The sequence below is a fragment of the Moschus berezovskii genome, chromosome 6 (assembly GCF_049115385.1).
Source record: "Moschus berezovskii isolate FMDL1 chromosome 6, NW_MosBer_1.0, whole genome shotgun sequence".
Classification (NCBI taxonomy): domain Eukaryota; kingdom Metazoa; phylum Chordata; class Mammalia; order Artiodactyla; family Moschidae; genus Moschus; species Moschus berezovskii.
This window is the reverse complement of record NC_142465.1, coordinates 41,476,349-41,498,550: the sequence shown is the minus strand read 5'-3', so window position 1 is coordinate 41,498,550 and position 22,202 is coordinate 41,476,349. Positions and strand designations below refer to the sequence as shown.

The 22,202-nt window shown below is 36.5% G+C and overlaps 1 protein-coding gene across 1 annotated transcript in view; it reads right to left on the bottom strand.

The window, feature by feature from the left end:
• Positions 1 to 13,613: 13,613 nt before the first annotated feature.
• ADAMTS20 (ADAM metallopeptidase with thrombospondin type 1 motif 20) overlaps positions 13,614 to 22,202 on the bottom strand; it is a 210,082-nt gene continuing 201,493 nt past the window's right edge. Inside the window, exons 38-39 of the mRNA XM_055395361.2 lie at positions 17,629 to 17,733; positions 13,614 to 15,099 (exon numbers count right to left, since the gene is read on the bottom strand). Of these exons, the coding sequence (XP_055251336.2) occupies positions 15,010 to 15,099; positions 17,629 to 17,733 (195 nt within the window). The 3' untranslated portion in view covers positions 13,614 to 15,009. The remainder of the gene's footprint in view (positions 15,100 to 17,628; positions 17,734 to 22,202) is intronic.

The window sequence follows — 22,202 nt, the reverse complement described above, 5'->3', positions numbered from 1 at the left end:
TATAATTTTTATAAAAATATATAATGTACATCAACATGTATTGGCTTATTAAAGTTAATTTATAATAAACTAATACATATTTTTGAAGTTCTCAGTTTTATTTCATATATATAATATGAATACATATACATATACCTATACATATTTCAATGGAGATGTAACTCAGCTGAACAAAAGCTCTTTGGAATCTTCACCAATTTTTAAGAGCTTAAAGAGGTCCTGAAACAGAAGGTTAGAGAACTGTTGCTGTAACAGTAACTTGGCCTTGGTACAATTCTATCATGGCCTCTAGAGGACACATCCAGCCATTTTGTAAACATGGGGAAAATTGATTCTGTCACCAAAATAAAAAAAAAATAATTAAAATTGTTTAATAAGCTTATATATCTAAAAATATAATTTTGACATGTAATCAATGTAAAACGAGATATAATGAATTCAAAAAAACATCATTTGAAATCCCACTTATCAATTCTTCTCGAGACTCCGGTGAAAAAGCTTTTCTACCAGAGGTGCCAAATCCAAGTTTAGCTCATTTGGCTCAGACCAAGGTCTCTGGAGGCCTCCCTGATTCAAATCACCTGACCAGCTGTCTTCAAAGGAAGATTCCTAGGTCTTACCAGAACTTCCAATCATCTCTCATGGAAGATCCCATATGCATTCAATCAAGAGTTGCACATTGTTCTTATGAACACTGCTATTTAAAATTCTTGTTTTAGGATATTTGTGGTGTACTTAAAGAATTGACAAAAAAGCATCACAAAATGGTGGTTAAAACATGCATGGTGTCAGACATTTCACTTAACTGGAATTTCAGTTACCACAGATACAGGTGTTTTTCTACTAGAAGGTATCTCGTTGTCAGGCAACAATTGAGAACCTGACCTTTACAGAACTTGTCCAGAGAAAAATAGTTACTCATGGGTCCCTGAAAGTGAAAGTGTTAGTCACTCAGTCCTGTTCAACTCTTTGCAACCCCATGGACTGTAGCCCACCAGGTTCCTCTGTTCATAGAATTCTCCAAGTAAGAATACTAGAGTGAGTTGCCATTCTCTCCTCCAGGGGATCTTCCTGACCCAGGGATTGAACCCAGTTTTGCATTGCATGCAGACTCTTTACCGAGCCACCAGGGAAGCCGATGGGACCCTAGTGAGACACAAATTCATCAGACATCACTCGGCCCTCATGGAGGAAGAAAGTGTGGATAAAACCTGAGCTTTTGAGACTTCTAAGGTATATAAGAGAATCACCAAAGATTACAAAGACAATATTTACTATATAATCATTTACAGAAAAAAATTTCTGTCTCCTGCTCTAAATGATATTTCTTAAACGTTAACAAATTATTCTTTCAGCACTCTTGTTAAAATGCAGATTCAGTGAATCTGGGGTCAAGATTCTTATTTCTAGTCAGCTCCCAGGAGATGCTACTGGCCCACTGGCCACCTCAGAGCAGGTGTGAAATGCAAGACTTCAGGCCAACTGCTGTCCTACTGAACTGGAAGCTGTACTTCACCGGGATCCATGGATAAACCTCATGCCCACTAACAACTACACCAGAAGAACTGATGTAGATTACAAAAAAGGGTATGACTTGTCTTCAGAAAAAGCAGAACCAGAATCCCTCCTTATTAGTCATGGGGATGCATGTGTGCATGCAAAGTCACTTTAGTCGTGTCCAACTCTTTGCAACCCTATGAACCTTAATCCACCAGGCTCCTCTGTCCATAGGATTCTCCAGACAAGAATACTAGAGTGGGTTGCTTTGCTCTCCTCCAGGGGATCTTCCTGACCTAAGGATCTAACCTGCATCACTTATGTCTACCTGCATTGGCAAGAGGGTTCTTTACCACTAGCGCCACCTGGGAAGCCCAGTCATGGGGATATCTGCATGCAGCGCAAACTCTCCAAGCCCCCATTTTTTCTACTTCTAAAGTGGGGGCAAGAATACTTTGCTCACCCTCCTCATAACTATTGTGAAAATCAAACATGACAATGGAAACAATTTATAAATAACGCTAACACATATTGAAGGGTTACTATATCCAACTACTATGGCAATTAATTTACAAATAAAGAGACTGAGTATCAGCGAGGCAAAACAACTTGTCAGGATTCACACTGCAAACCAGAGAAGAGTTAAACTAGTATTCAGTCCCAACCAGTAGTTACCTGCTCCCACACTTTTTATGACCATATGATTGTGCAACTTTGAAGGTCTTTCAGCCCTATTCCAATGTTTGTGTTGGTGACTTCTATTATTTTTTGCAATCGCACTCCAAAATATGTCTCCATGAATAATGAAAGAAATCTACAATCTGGGAAATAGGGAAAATGCTGCAAACCATATTGCACACATTTGACCTTGCCAAGAAGTCAAAAAACAATGAAATAAATAAAAATTGTCTGAACCCATATATTACATCAGAGCAACTTTGTTAATTAAGATCAAGTTTCCAGAAATCCAGGAATGGTCAACTCTTAAGCTGACTATTGAAGGAAATAGTGGTATACACATGCCTCAATTATACAATCTCCTGATCTTTGAAATCACCTTTGAGCATTACTTTCAGGACAGTTTTTGGCAGCAAAGCCTCCATCTGCTTATAATTTCCCTTGCATTTTCATGGCCTTTTCAGTCCTTGCTGCTTTACCCAGCAGGAAGTCAAATTGGGTGAATCATTTTCACCAGGCAATCCCCATCTCTACAACTCACTTTCATTTTCCCTTCATACCCTTAGTAGAGGGTCAGAGCCCTGGAAAACTGTCTTTGAAAGAGGAGCAACAGCATCCTCTACTGACTATGGGTTACAACATCAAAGGGGCACCAATTCACTTCAGTATTTCAGTGTGGTTTGATTCATTCTTCTTTAGTGCCCTTCAGTGTTTTTTATGTATTTATTTTAGGCTGTTTAGGAGTGAAAATAAAACCTTGGTATTTAACTTTTAAAGCCACTTTATTGAGGTATATAATTGACATGGGAAAAACTGTACATATTTAATATATACAACTTGATGAACTTGGAGATAAGACTAAAATCATCACCACAATCTATACCATAAACATACAAATCAGATCACAAGGTTGCCTTCTACTCTCTATTATTATTATTATTTATGATAAGCATGCTTAACATAAGATCTGTCCTCCTGAACACTATTGGTGGGAATATAAATTGGTAGAGCCACTGTTGAAAAGATTATGGCGGTTTCTCAAAAAACTAAGAACAGAACTACCATATGGACCAGCAATTCCACTCCTGGAAATATATATATAATATATATATATATATAATTTTTTTATATATATCAAAACACTAATTCAAAAAGATACCTGCACCCCAATATTAATAGCAGCATTATTTACAATTACCAAGACACGGAAGCAACCTAAGTGTCAATCAACAGATGAAAGAATAAAGAAGATATGGTTTATTTATATATAACGAACTATTCAGCATAAAAATGAAATAAATTTTGCCATTTGCAGTTATATAGTCTCAGAAGGCATTAGGAGAAGGAAATGGCAAACCACTCCAGTATTCTTGCCTAGAGAATCCCGTGGACAGAATGGCCTGGTGGGCTGCTGACCATAGGGTCACACAGAGTTGGGCACAACTGAAGCGACTCAGCATTCATACATGCATTGGAGAAGGAAATGGCAACCCACTCCAGTATTCTTGTCTGGAGAATCCTATGGACAGAAGAGCCTGGTGGGCTGCTGTCTATGGGGTCGCACAGAGTCGGGCATGACTAAAGCGACTTATACAGCAGCAACAGCAGAAGGCATTATGGTAATTGAAATAAGTCAGAGAGAAAAAAGATATATATCACTTATATGTGGAACCTAAAATATACAACAAAGAAGAAGAAGACTCACAGATATAGAGAACAAATTAGTGGTTACCAATAGGCAGATGAGAGGAGCAATATAGAGGTGGGCGAATGGGAAGTACAAGCTATTGGGTGTAAGATGGCTCAAGGATGTATTGTACAACACAGGGAATACAGCTAACATTTCATAATAACTGTAAATTGAAAGTAACTTTTAAAAGTGAGTCCCTGGTAGCTTATCTGGTAAAGAATCTGCCTGCAATGCAGGAGACCCTGGTTCGATTCCTGGGTCGGGAAGATCTGCTGGAGAAGGGATAGGCTACTCACTCCAGTATTCTTGGGTTTCTCTGGTGGCTCAGCTGGTAAAGAATCTGCCTGCAATTCGGGAGACCTGGGTTCAATCCCTGGGTGGGGAAAATCCCCTGGAGAAGGGAGCAGCTACCCACTCCAGTATTCTGGCCTGGAGAATTCCATGGACTACATACAGTTGGAAAGAGTCGGACACGACTGAATGACTTTCACTTCACTTCAACTTTTAAAAATTGAATAAATTTTTTTTTTTTTAGATTTTAAAGTAAACAGTCTCTCTACTATCCCTGAGACTCTAGGTTTCCAAAGAAGTACACACCCAATCTCTCTATACATATAACATGTTTGTATACTGTGAAACTAGTTCACAAAAGATCCATGATCTCACAGGTCATGATAAAAGTAGTAATGACAGTTAACACTTTAAAAAATTATTGGTACACTTTTTATTTAATAAATGGTACCAATAAAAATTGTACCATTTATTAAATAAAGATTAAAAAAATTTATTGGATAGAGAAATCTAGGAAAATGTTGTAGTGAGAATCATCAAGAATCTGTTTTCCCATCTAGAAGACAATTGTACTGGCAGAACCTGTCTGATATAACCATTTTAGGCCTCTGGCATCTACTGAAGCCTTGCAATTCCCAGGGGATGGCTTGGACAATAAATTGTGATCAATTTCAGTCAATCTGGAGGCTTCCCTGGTGGTTGAGATGGTAAAGAGTCTGCCTAAAATGCAGGAGATCCAAGTTTGACCCATGGGTTGGGAAGATCTCCTGGAGAAGAGAACGGTAACCCACTCCAGTATTCTTACCTGGAGAATTTAATGGACAGAGGAGCTTGGTGTGCTACAGTCCATGGGGTCATATAGAGTCGGACATGACTGAATGACTATCACACATACTCAATCAATTTCAGATTTAACTCAACAGCATACCCATAGCCCCTCCCCATTCCCAAGGAAGACAGTCATGATATGTTCCTGGAGCAGCTTGCACGTAGCTTGAAGAATCCAGGGTGAGCAAAAAGGACCTGTCCTGAAAATGTGGGGGACATATGTTTGTTCACTGTGAGCTGCTTCTGATCATGACAATACAGATATGGAGACTGGCAGTCACTATGAAACACATTCCCACATACACACCCACCATTGCAATCCCCTCACCCGCAGGCTAAAGAAACTTCCAGGAGATTCAAAGGGCGAGATCTTTTTCAGTCCTTTGCTTTTCTCTTTTTCCCCTTTTGGGAATCAGACATTAATGACCAAGATATTCAAAAGCAATTGTATTTGAATTTAGAAAGTCACTGTGCATGGCTTGGAAAAGAAGCAGACTCGAAAAAGATCTGAGAAGACTTTATACTTACATCCAAGTTGATTGTTGGCACAGAGACAGCCTATAACAGTCCAAATTAAGAGAGAAACAACAAAAAGCAAGTCATTTTTGAAAAAGAGAACCTGATTGCCAGAATTTCAACATAATTAAATTTAAATGTTCTATTTTCAACAAAATGTCACAAGACATGTCAAAAAAACATGAAAGTATAGACCATTCATTGGGAAAAAATAAACCAACAAAACAAAAATGCCCCTGAAAAAAGACTAGATGGCAGACCTACTAGATAAAGATTTTAGAAAGATGTTCAAACAACTAAAGGAAGACTTAGAGAAAGTCAAGAAAATGGAAATAAATGGAAATATCAGTAAAGGCATAGAAAACCTGTAAAGAAATTTTTTAAAACTATAATTGAAGAGTAAAATACACAAGGGAAATTCAAAGGCAGTTTGAGTGGGAAAATAACCCATTAACTTGAAGACAGGATAATTTAAGTTATCAAGTCTGAGAAACAGGAAGAAAAACAATTGTAAAAACAAATGTGAATAGAGCCTAAAGGACCTGTGGCACACCACCAAACAGACCATCATATGAATTGTGGGAATCCCAGAAGGAGAAGACAGAAAGGGACAGAGAAGTTATTTAAAGAAATAATGACCAGGAACTTTCCAAATCTGATGAAAGACATGAACAAAAGTATACAGTAAGCTCAATGAACTCCAAGTAAGATGAACTAAAAGAAACCCAAATTGACACACATTAAAATCAAACTGTCCAAATTCAAAAAGAAGGAGAGTATTGGAAGCAGCAAGAGAGAATCAACCCATCATATTCAAGTGATCCTTAATAAGATTTTGGACAGATTTGTCACCAGAAACTTTGGAGTTCAAAAGGCAGTGAGCTAATATATTCAAAGTGTAAAGAGAAAAACAAAAAACATCATCCAAGAATCCTATATCTGGCAAAACCAGACATGGATTAAGATATTTTCACATAAACAAAAGATGGAGCTTATTACTACTAGTCCTGCCCTGCAAAAAATGCTACAAGTAGTCTTGAAAGTTGAAAGAACACTAGCTAGTAACTTAATTATATGGGACTCTGTGGGAGAGGGTGAAGGTGGGATGACTGGGGAGAACGGCATTGTAGCATGTATATTATCATATGTGACCAGTCCAGGTTCAACGCATGATACAGGATGCTTGGGGCTGGTGCACGGGGATGACCTGGAGGGAGGATATGGGGAAGAGGGAGGTGGGAGGGGGGTTCAAGAAAGGGAACACATGTACACCCAGGGCGGATTCGTGTCAATGTATGGCAAAACCAACCAATATATTAATGTAAGGTAATTTGCCTCCAATAAAATAAAACAACAACAACAACAACAAAAATAAATAAAATGCTTGGTAATATTAAAAAAGAAAAAGAAGAAATAAAGATGTCAATAAAGGTAAATAAATGACTCATTATAAAAGCTAACATTATTTTAAAATTGGTTTGTAGTTCTAATTTTGTTTAAGAGAATAATGCATTATGAAAATCAATTACTGACCTATGTTTTAGATCACATAATGCATAAAGCTATACTTTTGTGACATCAATAACTGAAAAACATGAGAAGGAGCTGTAAAAAAAAATGCTTGTGTGTTTTTGAGATTAAGCTGGTATAAATTCAAATATTGTAACTTTAGAATATTAAATGTAGTCCCCATGGTAACCACAAAGAAAATAGTTATAGAATATCACAAAAGGCAATAAAAATGGAATTAAAATACTTTATTAAAAGTTATTGACTAAATACAAAAGAAGACAATCATTCAGGAAATGAGGTATAAAAAAAGCATCATAAGGCACACAGAATATAAACAGCAAATAACAGAAGTAAGTCCTTATCAGTATTTACTCTAATTGTAAGAGGATTAAATTCTCTAATTAAAAGATAGAGATTGGAATAATAGATAAAAAATATGATATGCTGTTACGTTAATTATATGCTGATTATAAGAGACTCACTTTAGTTCAAAGACAAAAATAGGTTGGAATAATGGAAAATAATATTTCATGCAAATACTAAACAAGAGAGCCACAGGAGAAGCTACACTTATAGACAAAATGACTTTAAATCAAAAAAATGTATGAGACAAACAAAGACATCATATGTAAGTAAGAGTTTCAACACAGCAGGAAGATATAATAATTAGAAGCATTTACACACCTAATATGGAGAAGGAAATGGCAACCCACTCCAGTACTCTTGTCTGGGAAATCCCATGGACCGAGGAGCCTGGTAGGCTACAGTCCATGGGGTCGCAAAGAGTCGGACACGACTGAGCAACTACACTTCACTTCACTTCACTTCACACACCTAATAACAGATGACAAACATACATGAAATATAAATGGACAAGATTGAAGAGGGAAATAGACATTTCTGCAATAATAATTAACGACACCAATATTCTACTCTCAATAGTGGATAGAGCAACCAGACAGAAGTAAGGAAGTAGAGAACTCATAACACAATAAACCAATTAAATCTAACAGACATATACAGAACACTATAACAACAACAGAACACACATTCTTCTCAACTGAACAGTGGACATTTTCCAGCAAGGACTCTATATTAGGCCACAAATTGTCTTAATAGGTTTAATAAGTTAGATATCATACAGAGTAGTTTTTAAGACAAGAGTATTTTTATTTTCATCGAACGATGAAGTTAGAAAACAGAACTAAAACTGGAAAATACACAAATTTGTAGAAATTAGACAACACACTCTTAAACAACAAATGCATCAGTGAAGAAATCACAAGGGAAATTAGAAAATACTTAGAGATGAATACACTGAAAATTATGTGAGTGCTGTCTCATCAGACTCTTTGAGACCCTATGGACTGTAGCCTGCCAGTTTCCCCTGTCCATGGGATTCTCCAAGCAAAAATACTGGAGTGGGTTGCCATGTGCTCCTCCAGGGGATCCCATCCCAGGAACTAACCTGTATTTCTTGCACTGGTAGGTGGGTTATTTACCACCAGCACCATCTGGGAACATAACAAAAACAATGCTAACCAGGCAATTTATTGTTACAAGCACATTAAAAAAGAAGAGATACCTCAAATCAACAGGCTAACTTTGCAACTAGAAAAGAACCAACTAAAAATAAAACTAGCAGAAGGAAGAAAATAATAAGGATTAGAGTAAAGACAAATGAAACAACAGAAAAATAATAGAGAAAAATCAATAAAACCAAAAGTTGATTCTTTGAAAATATGAACAAAACTGAAAACCTTTAGTCGGCCTAAGAAAAGAGAGAGTAGAACTGAATAACTAAAATAAAAAGTGGAAGTGGTGGCATTACCTTCAATAATAAATATAGACAACAAAAAGGATTATGAAGAGTAAGATGAATAACTTTGTGCCATCATATTGGATAATTTAGATGAAATGGAAAAATCTGAGAAAACCAATCAAGATTGAGTCACAGAGACATAGAAAACATGATTAAACTGATAACTAGTTAGGAGGTTGAATCAGAAATCAAAAGCATTCCAACAAAATTCCTGAACTTAATGGCTTCACTTGTGAATTCCATTGAACATATAAAGAAAAACTAACACCAGTTTTTCCCAAACTTTAAAAATATATTTTGAAGGTGAGAGAACACTTTCTAATCTCAAGTTTCTCATTCTCTGAGGCCAGCATTCCTCTAACACTGAAGCCAAAGATGCTAGAAGGAAAGGAAACCACAGACCAACACCCTTATGAACACTGATGCAAACTATGCAACAGAAAATATATACTTGCATATAAAGGACTAATATCCAGAACAAAACCCAACAATAACAGCAAAAACAAACAACAACAGCAAAAACAAACAACCTAATTAAAAAATGGGCAAAGAACTTGAATAGACATTTTTCCAAAGAAGATTTATGAATGACCAATGAGCACATAAAAATGCCAAAATTGTTAATCGTTCAGTTCAGTCGCTCAGTCATGTCCGACTCTTTGCGACCCCATGAATCACAGCACGCCAGGCCTCCCTGTCCAGCACCAACTTCTGGAGTTCACTCAAACTCATGTCCATCAAGTCGGTGATGCCATCCAGCCATCTCATCTTCTGTCGTCCCCTTCTCCTCCCGCCCCCAATCCCTCCCAGCATCAGATCTTTTCTAGTGAATCAACTTTTCGCATGAGGTGGCCAAAGTATTGTTTCAGCTTTAGCATCAGTCCTTCCAATGAACACCCAGGACTGATCTCCTTTAGAATGGACTGGTTAGGAAAACGTAAATCAAAGCCATAATGAGATAGCACCTTATATCCATTAGTGTGGCTACTATCGAAAACATTAAAAATAACCACTGTCAATGAAGATATGGAGAAATTAGATCTGTTCATGGGATTGTAAAATGGAGCAACCACTTTGGAAAACAGCATGAAGCAGCATGGTGGGTCCTCAAAAAAATAAACACAGAACAACCATATTATCAATAATTCCACTTCTGGGTATACACCCAAAAGAAGAGAGACCAGAGTCTCAAAGAAATTCTTGTACATCCAACTTGACAGAGCATTATTCACAACAGCTAAAACATGAAAGTAACCCAAATGTCCACTGACAGTTGAATGGATAAGCAATAGATGGTATATACAATGGAATATTATTAGCCTTAAAAATAGAAGGAAATTCTGACATATGCTACAACATGGGTGAGCATTAAATAGGGAATTATTGTTTAATGGCACAGTGTTTCAGATTTCCAAAATGAAAAGAGTTCTGAAGATGGAGGGTGGTAATGGTTGAATAAATTATGAATGTACTGAATATCCCTAAAGTGAATTTTTTTAAATGGGTAAGGTGGTAAATATCATGTAATGCATATCTTACCACAATAAAAGTGTTTAAGCAAAAATGATTTTTAATCTAACTTATGGACCTGACCTAGTGCCAAATTTTTATAGATTAATATTTTTGCCACAAAGTGAGAAAGATACTCCTAACAGCTCACATGTATAGTTACAACCATGATGTTCATAAAAAGTCTGTGATTTTCCCAAGGTCATAGAGCTTACATAAGCAGCAGAACTGGAGTGTAGACCTTCAGAACCTGCTGTTTGGTCACTATAGCCCTTTGGGGATTATTTTCTATGTTTAACATTAAAGAATATAGCTAATTTAGCACTTTCTACCATTCAAGATTTATTCACAAACAATAGCCCACTTAATCTCATAATTTATATATTAGGAGGGCAAGCAGTGAAATTTTTCTTCCTGCCATTTTACAATTTACAACACTGAGGTTAAAGTTGTGTGTTTATTATGAGACCCAAAAGATAGAAAATGCAAAGTACATCAAAAACTCAAGCAGACTTAACTATGAAACACTGTGAATGAAATCTTTTTGCTTTGTTTGGTAAACTGCACAATTTTTGTGCATTAAAAGTGCTGATTTACTCCATTCCAGGACTGCGTTATTTCCTCACAGTTAAATACTAAACAGTTTTGTTTCTTCTGGTTCAAAATGGCAGAGTAGAAGGACAGGCACTCATCTCGTGCTAGAGCACCAAAATCACAACTAACTGTTGAAGAACCATCAACAGGAGGATGCTGGAACCTACTAAAAGAAGATACCCCATGTCCAAAGACACAGAATAAGCCTCAGCAAGATGGTAGGAGGGGTAATCATGATAAACAAAATCCCATATCTGCTGGATGGGTGACCCACAAACTGGAGAACAATAATACCAAAGAAGTTCTCCCACTGCTGTGAAGGTTTGGAACCACGTGTCAGGCTTCCCAGCCTGGGGACCTGACAAAGGGACTGGGAAACCCCAGGGAAGCTGACCTTGAAGAGCAGAGGGATTTGATAACAAGACTTCCACAGGACTGGGGGAAACAAAGACTCAAGTCTTGGAGGGCACAAACAAAACCTTGTGCACACCGAGACTCAGAGAAAAGGAGCAATGACTCCACAGGAGACTGAACCAAAACTACCAGCTAGTGTTGGAGGGTCTCCTGTGGAAGCCTGGGTCAGCAGGGACTCACCACAGGAATGGAAGGACTGGCAGCAGCTTTCTGGGAAGGTCCCCTTTGGCATAAACCCTGTTGGAGGTCACCATTAACCTGACCATACAACCTTTAGATCAAAGAGCTGGGTTGCCTCAGACCAAAAAACTACCAGGGAGGGAGCTCAACCCCACTAATCAGCAGATAACTGGATTAAGATTTACTTGATTAAGTTTTAGTTGTAAGTTGTACTCTACAAGGCCCTCTCAACAGTTCAGTTCAGTCTCTCAGTCCTGAGAGACTCTTTGTGACTCCATGGACTGCAGCACTCCCGGAGCTTACTCTAACTCATGTCCATCAAGTCAGCGATGTCATCAAACCATCTCATCCTCTGTCGTCCCCTTCTCCTCCTGCCTTCAATCTTTCCCAGCATCAGGGTCTTTTTCACTGAGTCAGTTCTTCCCATCAGGTAGCCAAAGTATTGGAGTTTCAGCTTCAGCTTCAGTCCTTCCAATGAAGATTCAAGACTGATTTCCTTTAGGATTGACTGGTTGGATCTCCTTGCAGTTCAAAGGAATCTCAAGAGTCTTCTCCAACACCACAGTTCAAAAGCATCAATTCTTTGGCACTCAACTTTCTTTATGGTCCAATTCTCACATCCATACATGACTACTGGAAAAACCTTAGCTTTGACTAGATGGAACTTTGTCAACAAAGTACTGTCTCTGCTTTTCAATGTGCTGTCTGGGTTGGTTAGAGCTTTTCTTCCAAAGAGCAAGTGTCTTTTAATTTCATGGCTGCATTCACCATCTGCAGTGATTTTGGAGCCCAAGTAAATAAGTCTGTCACTGTTTCCATTGTTTCCCCATCTACGTGCCATGAAGTGATGGGACTGAATGCCATGATCTTAGTTTTTTGAATGTTGAATTTTAACACAGCTTTTTCACGCTCCTCTTTCACTTTCATCAAGAGGCTCTTTAGTTCTTCTTCACTTTCTGCCATAACGGTGGTGTCATCTGCATATCTGAGGTTATTGGTATTTCTCCTGGCAATCTTGATTCCAGCTTGTGCTTCATCCAGCCCAGCGTTTCTCATGATGTACTCTGCATATAAGTTAAATAAGCAGGGTAACAATATACAGCCTTGACGTACACCTTTTCCTATTTGGAACCAGTCTGTTGTTCCTTGTCCGTTTCTAACTGTTGCTTCTTGACTTACATACAGATTTCTCAGGAGGCAGGTAAGGTGGTCTGGTATTCCCATCTCTTGAAGAACTTTCCACAGTTTGTTGTGATCCACACAGTCGAAGATTTTATTGTAGTCAGTGAAGCAGAAATAGATGCTTTTCTGGAACTCTCTTGCTTTTTTGATGATCCAATGGATGTTGGCAATTTGATCTCTGGTTCCTCTGCCTTTTCTAAAACCAACTTGAACATCTGGAAGCTCATGGTTCACATAGTGTTGAAGTCTGGCTTGGAGAATTTTGAGCATTACTTTCCTAGCATGTGAGATGAGTGCAATTGTGTTAGATAAATATAAATTCAAACAGTTGAATCCTACTCTCTACCCCATCAGATAAAAAAAAATTGACATGTCACTGAGAATATAGATATTCTAATATTTGTACACAGAGGCAGTGGTAATTTAAATTTATTCCATCCCTTTAGAAAGTAGTACTCTGGCAATTTCTGGTGAAGTTGAAGACAGGTGGACATAAAATCTTATTGTTCCCAAGGATCTTCTCCCTCCCTTGGGAGAAGATGGTGAGTCCTCACTCATTTTCACACATCTGGCCATCCTGCCCTGTAAGGGAAGTATATTGCTAGGATTTGGTCATGTGATTTAATTTGGCCAACTGAATATGAGTATACATGGTACCCCTTCTATAAACAGAAGCTTTTAAAGTCATTGCAAATTTCTGTCAGCCCCATGCCGGTATTTCCATAAGGGTGTACACTAGGCAGGAGCTATTTCCATTGAAACTGCAACAATTAGAGTAAAATGTTTTAGACTTTCTGAAGTGATTTTCCAGTTATAGACTTTTTCTGGTGAAGAATTCTTTTTTTCTTTTTTTTGCATGTAAGGAAAATGAAAGCAAAGTCCCAATGTATCACACAAATATCTTTATTATTCAAATATTTATAAATTATATGATTTTACTTATGCATAAAAACATTTCTAGAACATGTTATACATTTTGTAATAATGTTTGTAACTGGTTTCAGGCACACAGTGCAAAATACTTCTTTTCTGATACAGAGATCCCTAAATGTTTATTTAACCACATTGGTACAAAATTGTTTTAGTACCTTATATGGTACAATACACCCCTAATAGTTTGAAAAAGAAAAACTTTGTGGGTAAAACTACTACACTACTATTTATTGGCAAAAATCTATTATTAGATTCAGTTTTCTTGGTTTATAGAGTAGGTTATCATAGAAAAATATTATCTATAATTCTTTTAAAATCAAATGATTGTATAATACACAATTAAATTATTCACCTAAAAAAACTCTTAATACCTGAGCATTTACTCATGAATAGTTAATTTTTATACTATCTTTCATGTTCTGGATTTGAGAGACCTCAGATATAAAATAACTTGAACTCTCTAATAAAAATTTTGCATATGTAAACATAATTTTATGTTTACCAAAACAGGTTCTTCAAACTGTAAATAATTCTTAGTTTTCTACTTGATTAATAAAATACAGTACATAACTTTGAGAAAATAAATTTTTTAAAAGTAGACATATAGGCATATAAGTTATAAAGATATGATAGAATATAAACATTTTAAAATCAATGTATTGCTCTTATAAGTACAATCAAATTAGAGGTAGGTGTTTTAAGTGAAATTCTACTATATCATATCTTATTCTGTATTATACCCACAAAATTTCATGTTTAGTATTTAACCCAACTACATACTCTTAATTATAAAACTATACTATATTTTAGGATGATTTTTTGAAGCACCATAATGCACAATTAAAAATTAAAGGAAACATAAAGCAAGGTATCTAAGCTGTATCAGTAGAAAGTATAATGGCTATGTACTTTTTTGATGTGACCATTGATTTGCTATTCTCCTGACAGAGTCAATAATGTTTATGATTTAAGTTCATAAATCATAATTTTTACTTGCTCCATTTTAACAAGTAGAATAAACATTTCATTGTACAGTAGGATGTGAGCAGAGATTTACATGTGTGTTTACAGGCATAACATAATTCTGGTCCAGTGCAATCTGTTAACAGTATAGCATAATTTAAACATCCCTGTATGCCCTACCATAAATTATTTCATCCTTTTAAGGATCCTGATTAGAACCACGTATCATTCAGTTTATTTCAAAGGCCTTAAAAAATTAAGCAGTGATTGACTCCTTTATGAGCATCCTAGCACAAATATTTTAGACATAAATCTCAGGAAGGAATAAAGAAACAAGCACCAACTATTTGCAGGTTCCAGAGAATGTCTCCTCTTTGGGACACATTTTCCTTCTAAATGTTCACACTACTTGAACTGGAAGACCAGTAGTCATGTGAGGAATACACTTTCCACAGAACCCTCCACATCTGCCATAGACTTTGGTTCCATCCTGAAAATAGAAGAGGCAGAGATAGAGGAGAATCTGTTACACTCTGGTATCTGTGTTCACAAAGCAGAAAAGCAAATGCTTTGAATCACGTGGCTGAAATAATTGGCCAAGGTTTCCTGTAACAATTGCACTTGAGGTCAAAGATCATGCCAATTCAGGATTAGTTGAAATCTGTGGTCACAGGAATTAGAGAACCCCAGATTCATATTAGCCACTTGATGATTATAAACCACACTCTATGTCAGACAATTCATCTCAATCCATCTATATTTCATCAAGGTATCTATTTGCTTCAGTGAGTTTATTAAAACCTCTCCCAATTTGTTGTCCAGTGTTTCTCACAGATTGAATAAAAGAAAGGTATTAGGATTTTATATAAGATTCTCATAGACTAAATAAATGAAGGATATTATGCAAACTTGACCTTAACTTCAAACATCTCTTGGAAGCATTAGAAACACAGCTTGAAGAAAATATAAAAGGTGATAGAATGGAGGGAAAAAACTGGATTGAAAGTAATAATTATAATTAGACAGAGTCAGATACAACTTAGTGACTAAACAACAATAAAAGGAGATTCTTCTATTTTTTCAGAAAAGCAGAGCTGCTAACTGAGGAATGGGTGGGCACAGGCTGGTGACGGAAGTGGTGAGGACAGGGTAGATTTTCTTTCCAGACTGTCTTCCATCTTTAGGTCCAAAAGTCAAAAAGGCCTTTTGATAGGATGAAATAAAAATAGTTTGAACCCCTATGGTTTCTGAAGAAGGTAAGTTTTGCTTTATTTATGTTTTTGTTTTTTTAATCTAAGGAGGGAGGGTAGAAAAGGAAACTGGGTTCCTGAAACTTTTGAGGATAAAGAATGTTTTGAGATCAGGGGCTTTTGAAGTTGCCTCTTCTTTCAGAAGCTTTCTACACTCTAGAGAAGCTAAGTAAACAGAGAAGAGGATGGCAGTAAAAATTCCAATTTATATACATTCCTGTTCTCAAATGGATTAAGTAAACTCCTAATCTTGTTTAAATTTACTAGGAAATGAAACTATGTGTTCATTTACATAAGTACATTTGGGTTTCATAAGTCAGAGTTTCACACCATGCATCAGATCTCAGGAAATACCTTCATGCACAAAATCTTTGACTGAAGGAGAAATTTTCAATTAAGTAAACAAATAGTCTTTACAATAAAACTTAAATAGACGCGAAGGAATGATTGTACTAAATATTCATTTTTACTGCTGCCCTTGGCCAGCTGTCATTTAACCAGAAGATACCTAACAACTAGATAAAGTCAGAATATCTCATTGCACAAAATTTTATACCTGCTCAGAACATATTTTAACGAAGTAATTGATTTATTTCCATTCTTCTACCCAAAAGGATGAGACCTAAATTTGCCAAATATTTAGAAATAAATAACCATTTTAAAAGCCTACTGTTAACCCATATAATAGAAATGAAAAAAATCTAAATTCTTTAATTATTAATTAAAACACAATTTCATAATAGTCAGAAATAAAGTATTTTAAAGTCTGCAAATATCAGAAAATTGAATTTCATTTACAAGTAGTATTCATATATAGGAATGAAGTTACTTTTAGCAAAAGAAAGAAAAATTATAAAACCTTGGAGTAGGCAGGGACTGTTGATGGTACTGATTTAAGTGGTGCAATATAGGTGAGAACAGAAATTATAACACAGATCCTGATTTAACGTAGATAGAGTCATGCTATCTAAGATGTGGTAATTCTAAGTACCAGGAGCCATCTCATAAATTTTATGTGCTAGCACACTACACCAGCACCAAAATTAGGAGGACAATACGTTAGATAATACTTTAGATAATACATGTGCTATAGGTAAAAATAAAATCCCAGTGCACCGACCCTGAGCGCCCTGTCTCGTGCATCGAACGTGGAATGGCGATCTATTTCACATGGTAATATACATATTTCAGTGCTATTCTCTCAACTCATGACAATGCTTTCTAAATAAAGATAGATGAGGAAAATGTTCATACAACCATAAAAATATTCCTAATTCTTGAAGAAACTATAAAGGATGTTTGTTAAATGACAAATGACTCCGACATCACTAAATCAAAGCAGTGAGGTAAATAAACCAAAAATTTACCTCTCACTTTGAAATATTAAAACGTAAAAGTCTTTAACAATTAGAGTATAGCCAAAAAGACTACCTCTTTTTGAAGCGCCTGTGTTTCAAGCCATTAACCCCAAACTCGAACTACTTAAATCTATATGCTCTGGCACTTAATTTCATGTATAGATAACTATAGCCTAAAGATGAATGTGTATATATATATATAAAACCTCCATAAGCACATGAATAAAAATGAACCCGATTCCATAATTTCATAAGTTAGTTATACCTCATCATAATGTAACATACGCCATTATATGAAAGAACTCATTAGTCATTAACTTCATATAATTCTGAATTTAAGGTAGAGGAATTTAATACCACTTCACAGCACAGAAGTATTTCAGACAGGCTTTTTGGTCCAGCAGGACTTACCTGTGATCTGTGAATGATCACAGAGGCATAACTGCCCTGAGCCAGCCACTTTGCTGTACTGGATATCTTCATCCCAGTTCCTGCCAAATTAATGCTGAACTGTCCCTGGATTATAAATTAAAAATTAAAAAAAATAAGACTAGATGGAATTAGTAAAAAAATATTTAAGCATGTACTTGGCTGGAAACACATGAATTGGCATGATCTAAAAAACTTGCTTTCCTAGATTCTTTAGAAAATGAAAGAACACTGATACAAACCATACACTTTCTTACACTAATGAAATGAACAAGCTAAAGATTTTTTAAACTGATTACAAATAAATCTTCTCAATTACAAGGGACAACTGAAATAATGCCAGATAGTGTTATTTGTTGAAAAGTAATTCTGTCCAGTCCCAGGACTCTAGTGATTGACAGCTAGAGCTTACAGTCCTACAGCATCAGCAACAGCAAGTCTAGACAGGAGGGGTGTCATAGGGACTGGTACCAGACTAGCATTTATCCAGTTTCAATTTTTGACCCCTCACTGATAACTTCACTGATAAGTTACACCTATTTAATGTATTTCCCTCTGTTATTGTGCCCTTACATCTATCACACAAAAACTGTTGAATATAGTATTATGGTCCCAGCTATCACATCCTTTTAAGTACCCAAAAGTGTTATGCAGATGTGTGGTGCCACATGAATTACACACATGGTATGTGAGCCCCCTAGTGGCATTATGATCTAATTATTTTCAAGACACAAGAACCATTTTATGTCAAAATATTCTAGACTACCACTTTTAAAAGCTAAACTTTAAACATCTGTTAAGTAAGAAAGCGCATGACTAAAATGGATAAAATTTGTGGCATTCATGTATGTGATCTCACAGTACAGAATCGAAGTATTTAATGAATGATAATTAAGCCTATGCCAATGTTCAATATACATATAGATTTAGAGCTATATCAGGACAATCTTAGATCACATCACAATATTCCATGGCCTAGGGCACAGGAATCTTGAGCAAAACTGTGATAAAACATTAAGGATTATGTTACGTGATGGGAAATATTATCCTTCATGAAAGCAAAAGTAAAATAGATTTCACATATACTTGTAATATAAATTACTACAATTGCAAAAAATTATGTATCAATTCAGTTTATAAGTTAGATTTCTTATCAATCACATACTTATTTAAAATCAAAATAGATTCAAAAGTATTTATAATACAATGATAATATATGTATAATTCTCTGCAAAACAGAAATAATTTGTTTTAGATAAATTCCAAAGAAAGTTTATTATTATATACATCATTTGGTTATGGAATTTAAAATACCGGTATGTTTGCTTCATTGATGTAATCCTAGATTCCAAAAGAAGGCCTGGGAACTCAGTGTGTGTGTGTGCTTAGTCACTCAATCATGTCCAACTCTTTGTGACCCCATGGACTACAGCCCTCCAGACTCCTCTGTCCATGGGGATTCTCCAGGCAAGAATACTGGAATGGGTTGCCATGCCCTCCTGCAGGGTATCTTCCCAACCCAGGGATAGAACCCAGGTCTCCTGCATTGCAGGCAGATTCTTTACTGTCCGAGCCATCAGGAAGCCCCATTCAGGTACTCAGTGTTTTTAAATGGATGAATTAAGTGCAACATTATAAATATTAAGTTTTAGTATCATAAAAGTTAATATATAAATACATATCTAAACCCTTTATACTTGTGATAATGAATGGCATTAACATTAGACACATCAGAATTTTATATTAGTAAATATTTAAATGAAAACTAATTCTAAGGATATATTCTACTATTTGATACTTAGTCATCTGATACAGGTTTTGGACTAAATACTTAATCCCACATTAAATCATAAGTCAGTCTTGCCAAATAAAAGAAATGGAAATATATTCTGTGAAGTAGCTTTTCTGTACCTAATCACTTATGGCACTCTTGTTGTGTCATGAAGTATTTTCACAACTTAATATTTATTGTTTACCTCCCTGCTCAATGTTGCTGGGAAGCATTCAAATGTATACACACTAGAAGTGAAAGAAAAAAATTCCAGCTGAGTAATGAGAGATTCAAGTGGTCATTAACACAATCAGTTGGGTCTAGAAATATCTATTGTTTCATTTCTCCAGATTAATTTTCAAGAGTTTTGCTTACGTCTTTAGTCCTTCTTCAAAAGCTACATAATGGTATCAAGAAGTAGAAAAACAGTTCATCTGAAACTGGGGATGATATCAATTCAGGTAAAAATACATTTCACTCATTTGTTCAAAATTGAGTGGCAAGTAGCCACAGGAGTGGAAAGGTCAGTCCTTATCCCAATTCCCAAGAAGGGCAGTACTAAAGAATGTTCAAACCACCAAACAATTGCACTCATCTCCCATGCTAGTAAGGTTATGCTTAAAATCCTGTATGCTAGGCTTCAGCATTATGTGAACCGAGAACTTCCAGATGTTCAAGCTGGGTTTAGAAAAGGCAGAGGAACCAGAGACCAAATGGCCAACATTTGCTGGATCACAGAGAAAGCAAGGGAATTGTAGAAAAACATCTACCCCTGTTTCATTGACTACGCTAAACTCTTTAACTGTGTGGATAATAACAAACTGTGGAAAACTCTTAAAGAGACAGGAATACCAGACCATCTTACCTGTCTCCTGAGAAACCTGTATGCTGGTCAAGAAGCAACAGTGAGGATCTTGTACAGAACAACTGACTGGTTCAAGATTGAGAAAGGAGTACAACAAGGCATTTACTGCCACCCTGTTTATTTAACTTATAAGCCGAGCACATCATGAGAAATGCTGGGTTGGATGAGTTACAAGCTGAAATCAAGACTGCCAGAAGAAATGTCAACAACCTCAGATATGCGGATGATATCACTCTAATGACAGAAAGTGAAGAGGAACTAAACAATCTCTTGATGAAGGTGAAGAAGAAGAGTGAAAAGGCCGGCTTAAAATGAAATATATAAAAAACTAAGATCATAGCAACCGCCCCACCACTTCATGGCAAATAGAAGGGGAAAAGGTGGAAGCAGTGACTGATTTCTGCTTCTTGGGCTCTAAAAACACTGCGGATGGTGACTGCAGCCATGAAATCAGAAGACAATTGCTTCTTGGCAGGAAAGATATGATAAACCTAGCTAGCGTATTAAAAAGCATAGACATCACTTTGTCAACAAAGGTCCATACAGTCAAGGCTACGGTCCTTCTAGTAGTCATGTATGATTGTGAAAGCTGGACCATAAGGAAGGCAAAGCTTCGAAGAATTGATGTTTTTGAACTGTGGTGCTGGAGAAGACTCTTGAGAGTATCTTGGACAGCAAGGAGAACAAACCAGTCAATATTAAAGGAAATCAACCCTGAATACTCACTGGAAAAGACCCTGATGCTGGGAACGACTTAAGGCAGAAGGAGAAGAGGGTGACAGGATGAGATGGTTGGCTGGATCACCAATGTGATGGACATGAACTTGGGAAAACTCTGGGAGATCCTGAACGACAAGAAAGCCTGATGTGCTGCAGTCCATGGGGTCACAAAGAGTCAGACACAAACTGGTGACTGAACAACAGCTATGGGAGTACAGAGAAAGATCTTAGTTTTGATCTGAGAAGGGAATCATAGATTGGTGGTTGCCAGAGGTAGGAATCAAGGGGAAGGGAAGTGTGTGAGGGTGGATAAAAAAGAAAACCTTCCAGTGACAAGATAAATCACAAGTGGAAGGTAAGGTGATTCAAAAGAACTAAGAATTCAACAAATAGGAATGTCGTCCTTGAATAATTAGCTTCATTAAAAGAAAATATACTTGTGGATACAGAGGGAAAGCATAGAAATAGATGCAAGCTTTAAAGTTCCACTTCTTGGACTGACTGATTGGTTCATATGTCCCCAATACGTCATTAGGTTTTACAGTTTTAAAGTTTGCCCCACCTATTTTACTATGAAAGGGATCTATAAATCTAATGCAATTCCAAAAAGAGAACTGATTCTAAAATTTATATAAATTTATACTTATATTTCTTTTATAAAGAAATTAAAATAATTAAAACAAGTTTAAAAAAAAAGAATAAAGTTAAAGGACCCACACTACCTTGTTTTAACACTTATTATAAAGCTATCACTGGAGAAGGGCATGGCAACCCACTTCAGTATTCTTGCCTGGAGAACCCCATGGACAGAGTGGCCTGGCGGGCTTCAGTCCATACGGATGAAAAGAGCCAGACACAACCTAGCACACATGCGAGCATAAAGTTGTCACAGTGGTGCTAGTGTTAAAGAACCTGCCTGCCAATGCAGGAGATTTAAGAGATGTGGGTTTAATCCCTGGGTCAGGAAGATCTCCTGGAGTAAGAAATGACAACATACACCAGTATTCTTCCTGGACAGAGGAGCCTGGCAGGCTATGGTCCATGGGGTCAGAGAGTCGGATGCAACTGAGCATGGGGTCAAAGAGTCGGATGCAACTGAGCACACATGCACATCCACACCCAAACATAAAGCTATCATAACCAAAACAGTGCTGTGATGGTGAAGCGAGAGACATGTCGATCAATGGATCAGAACGGAGA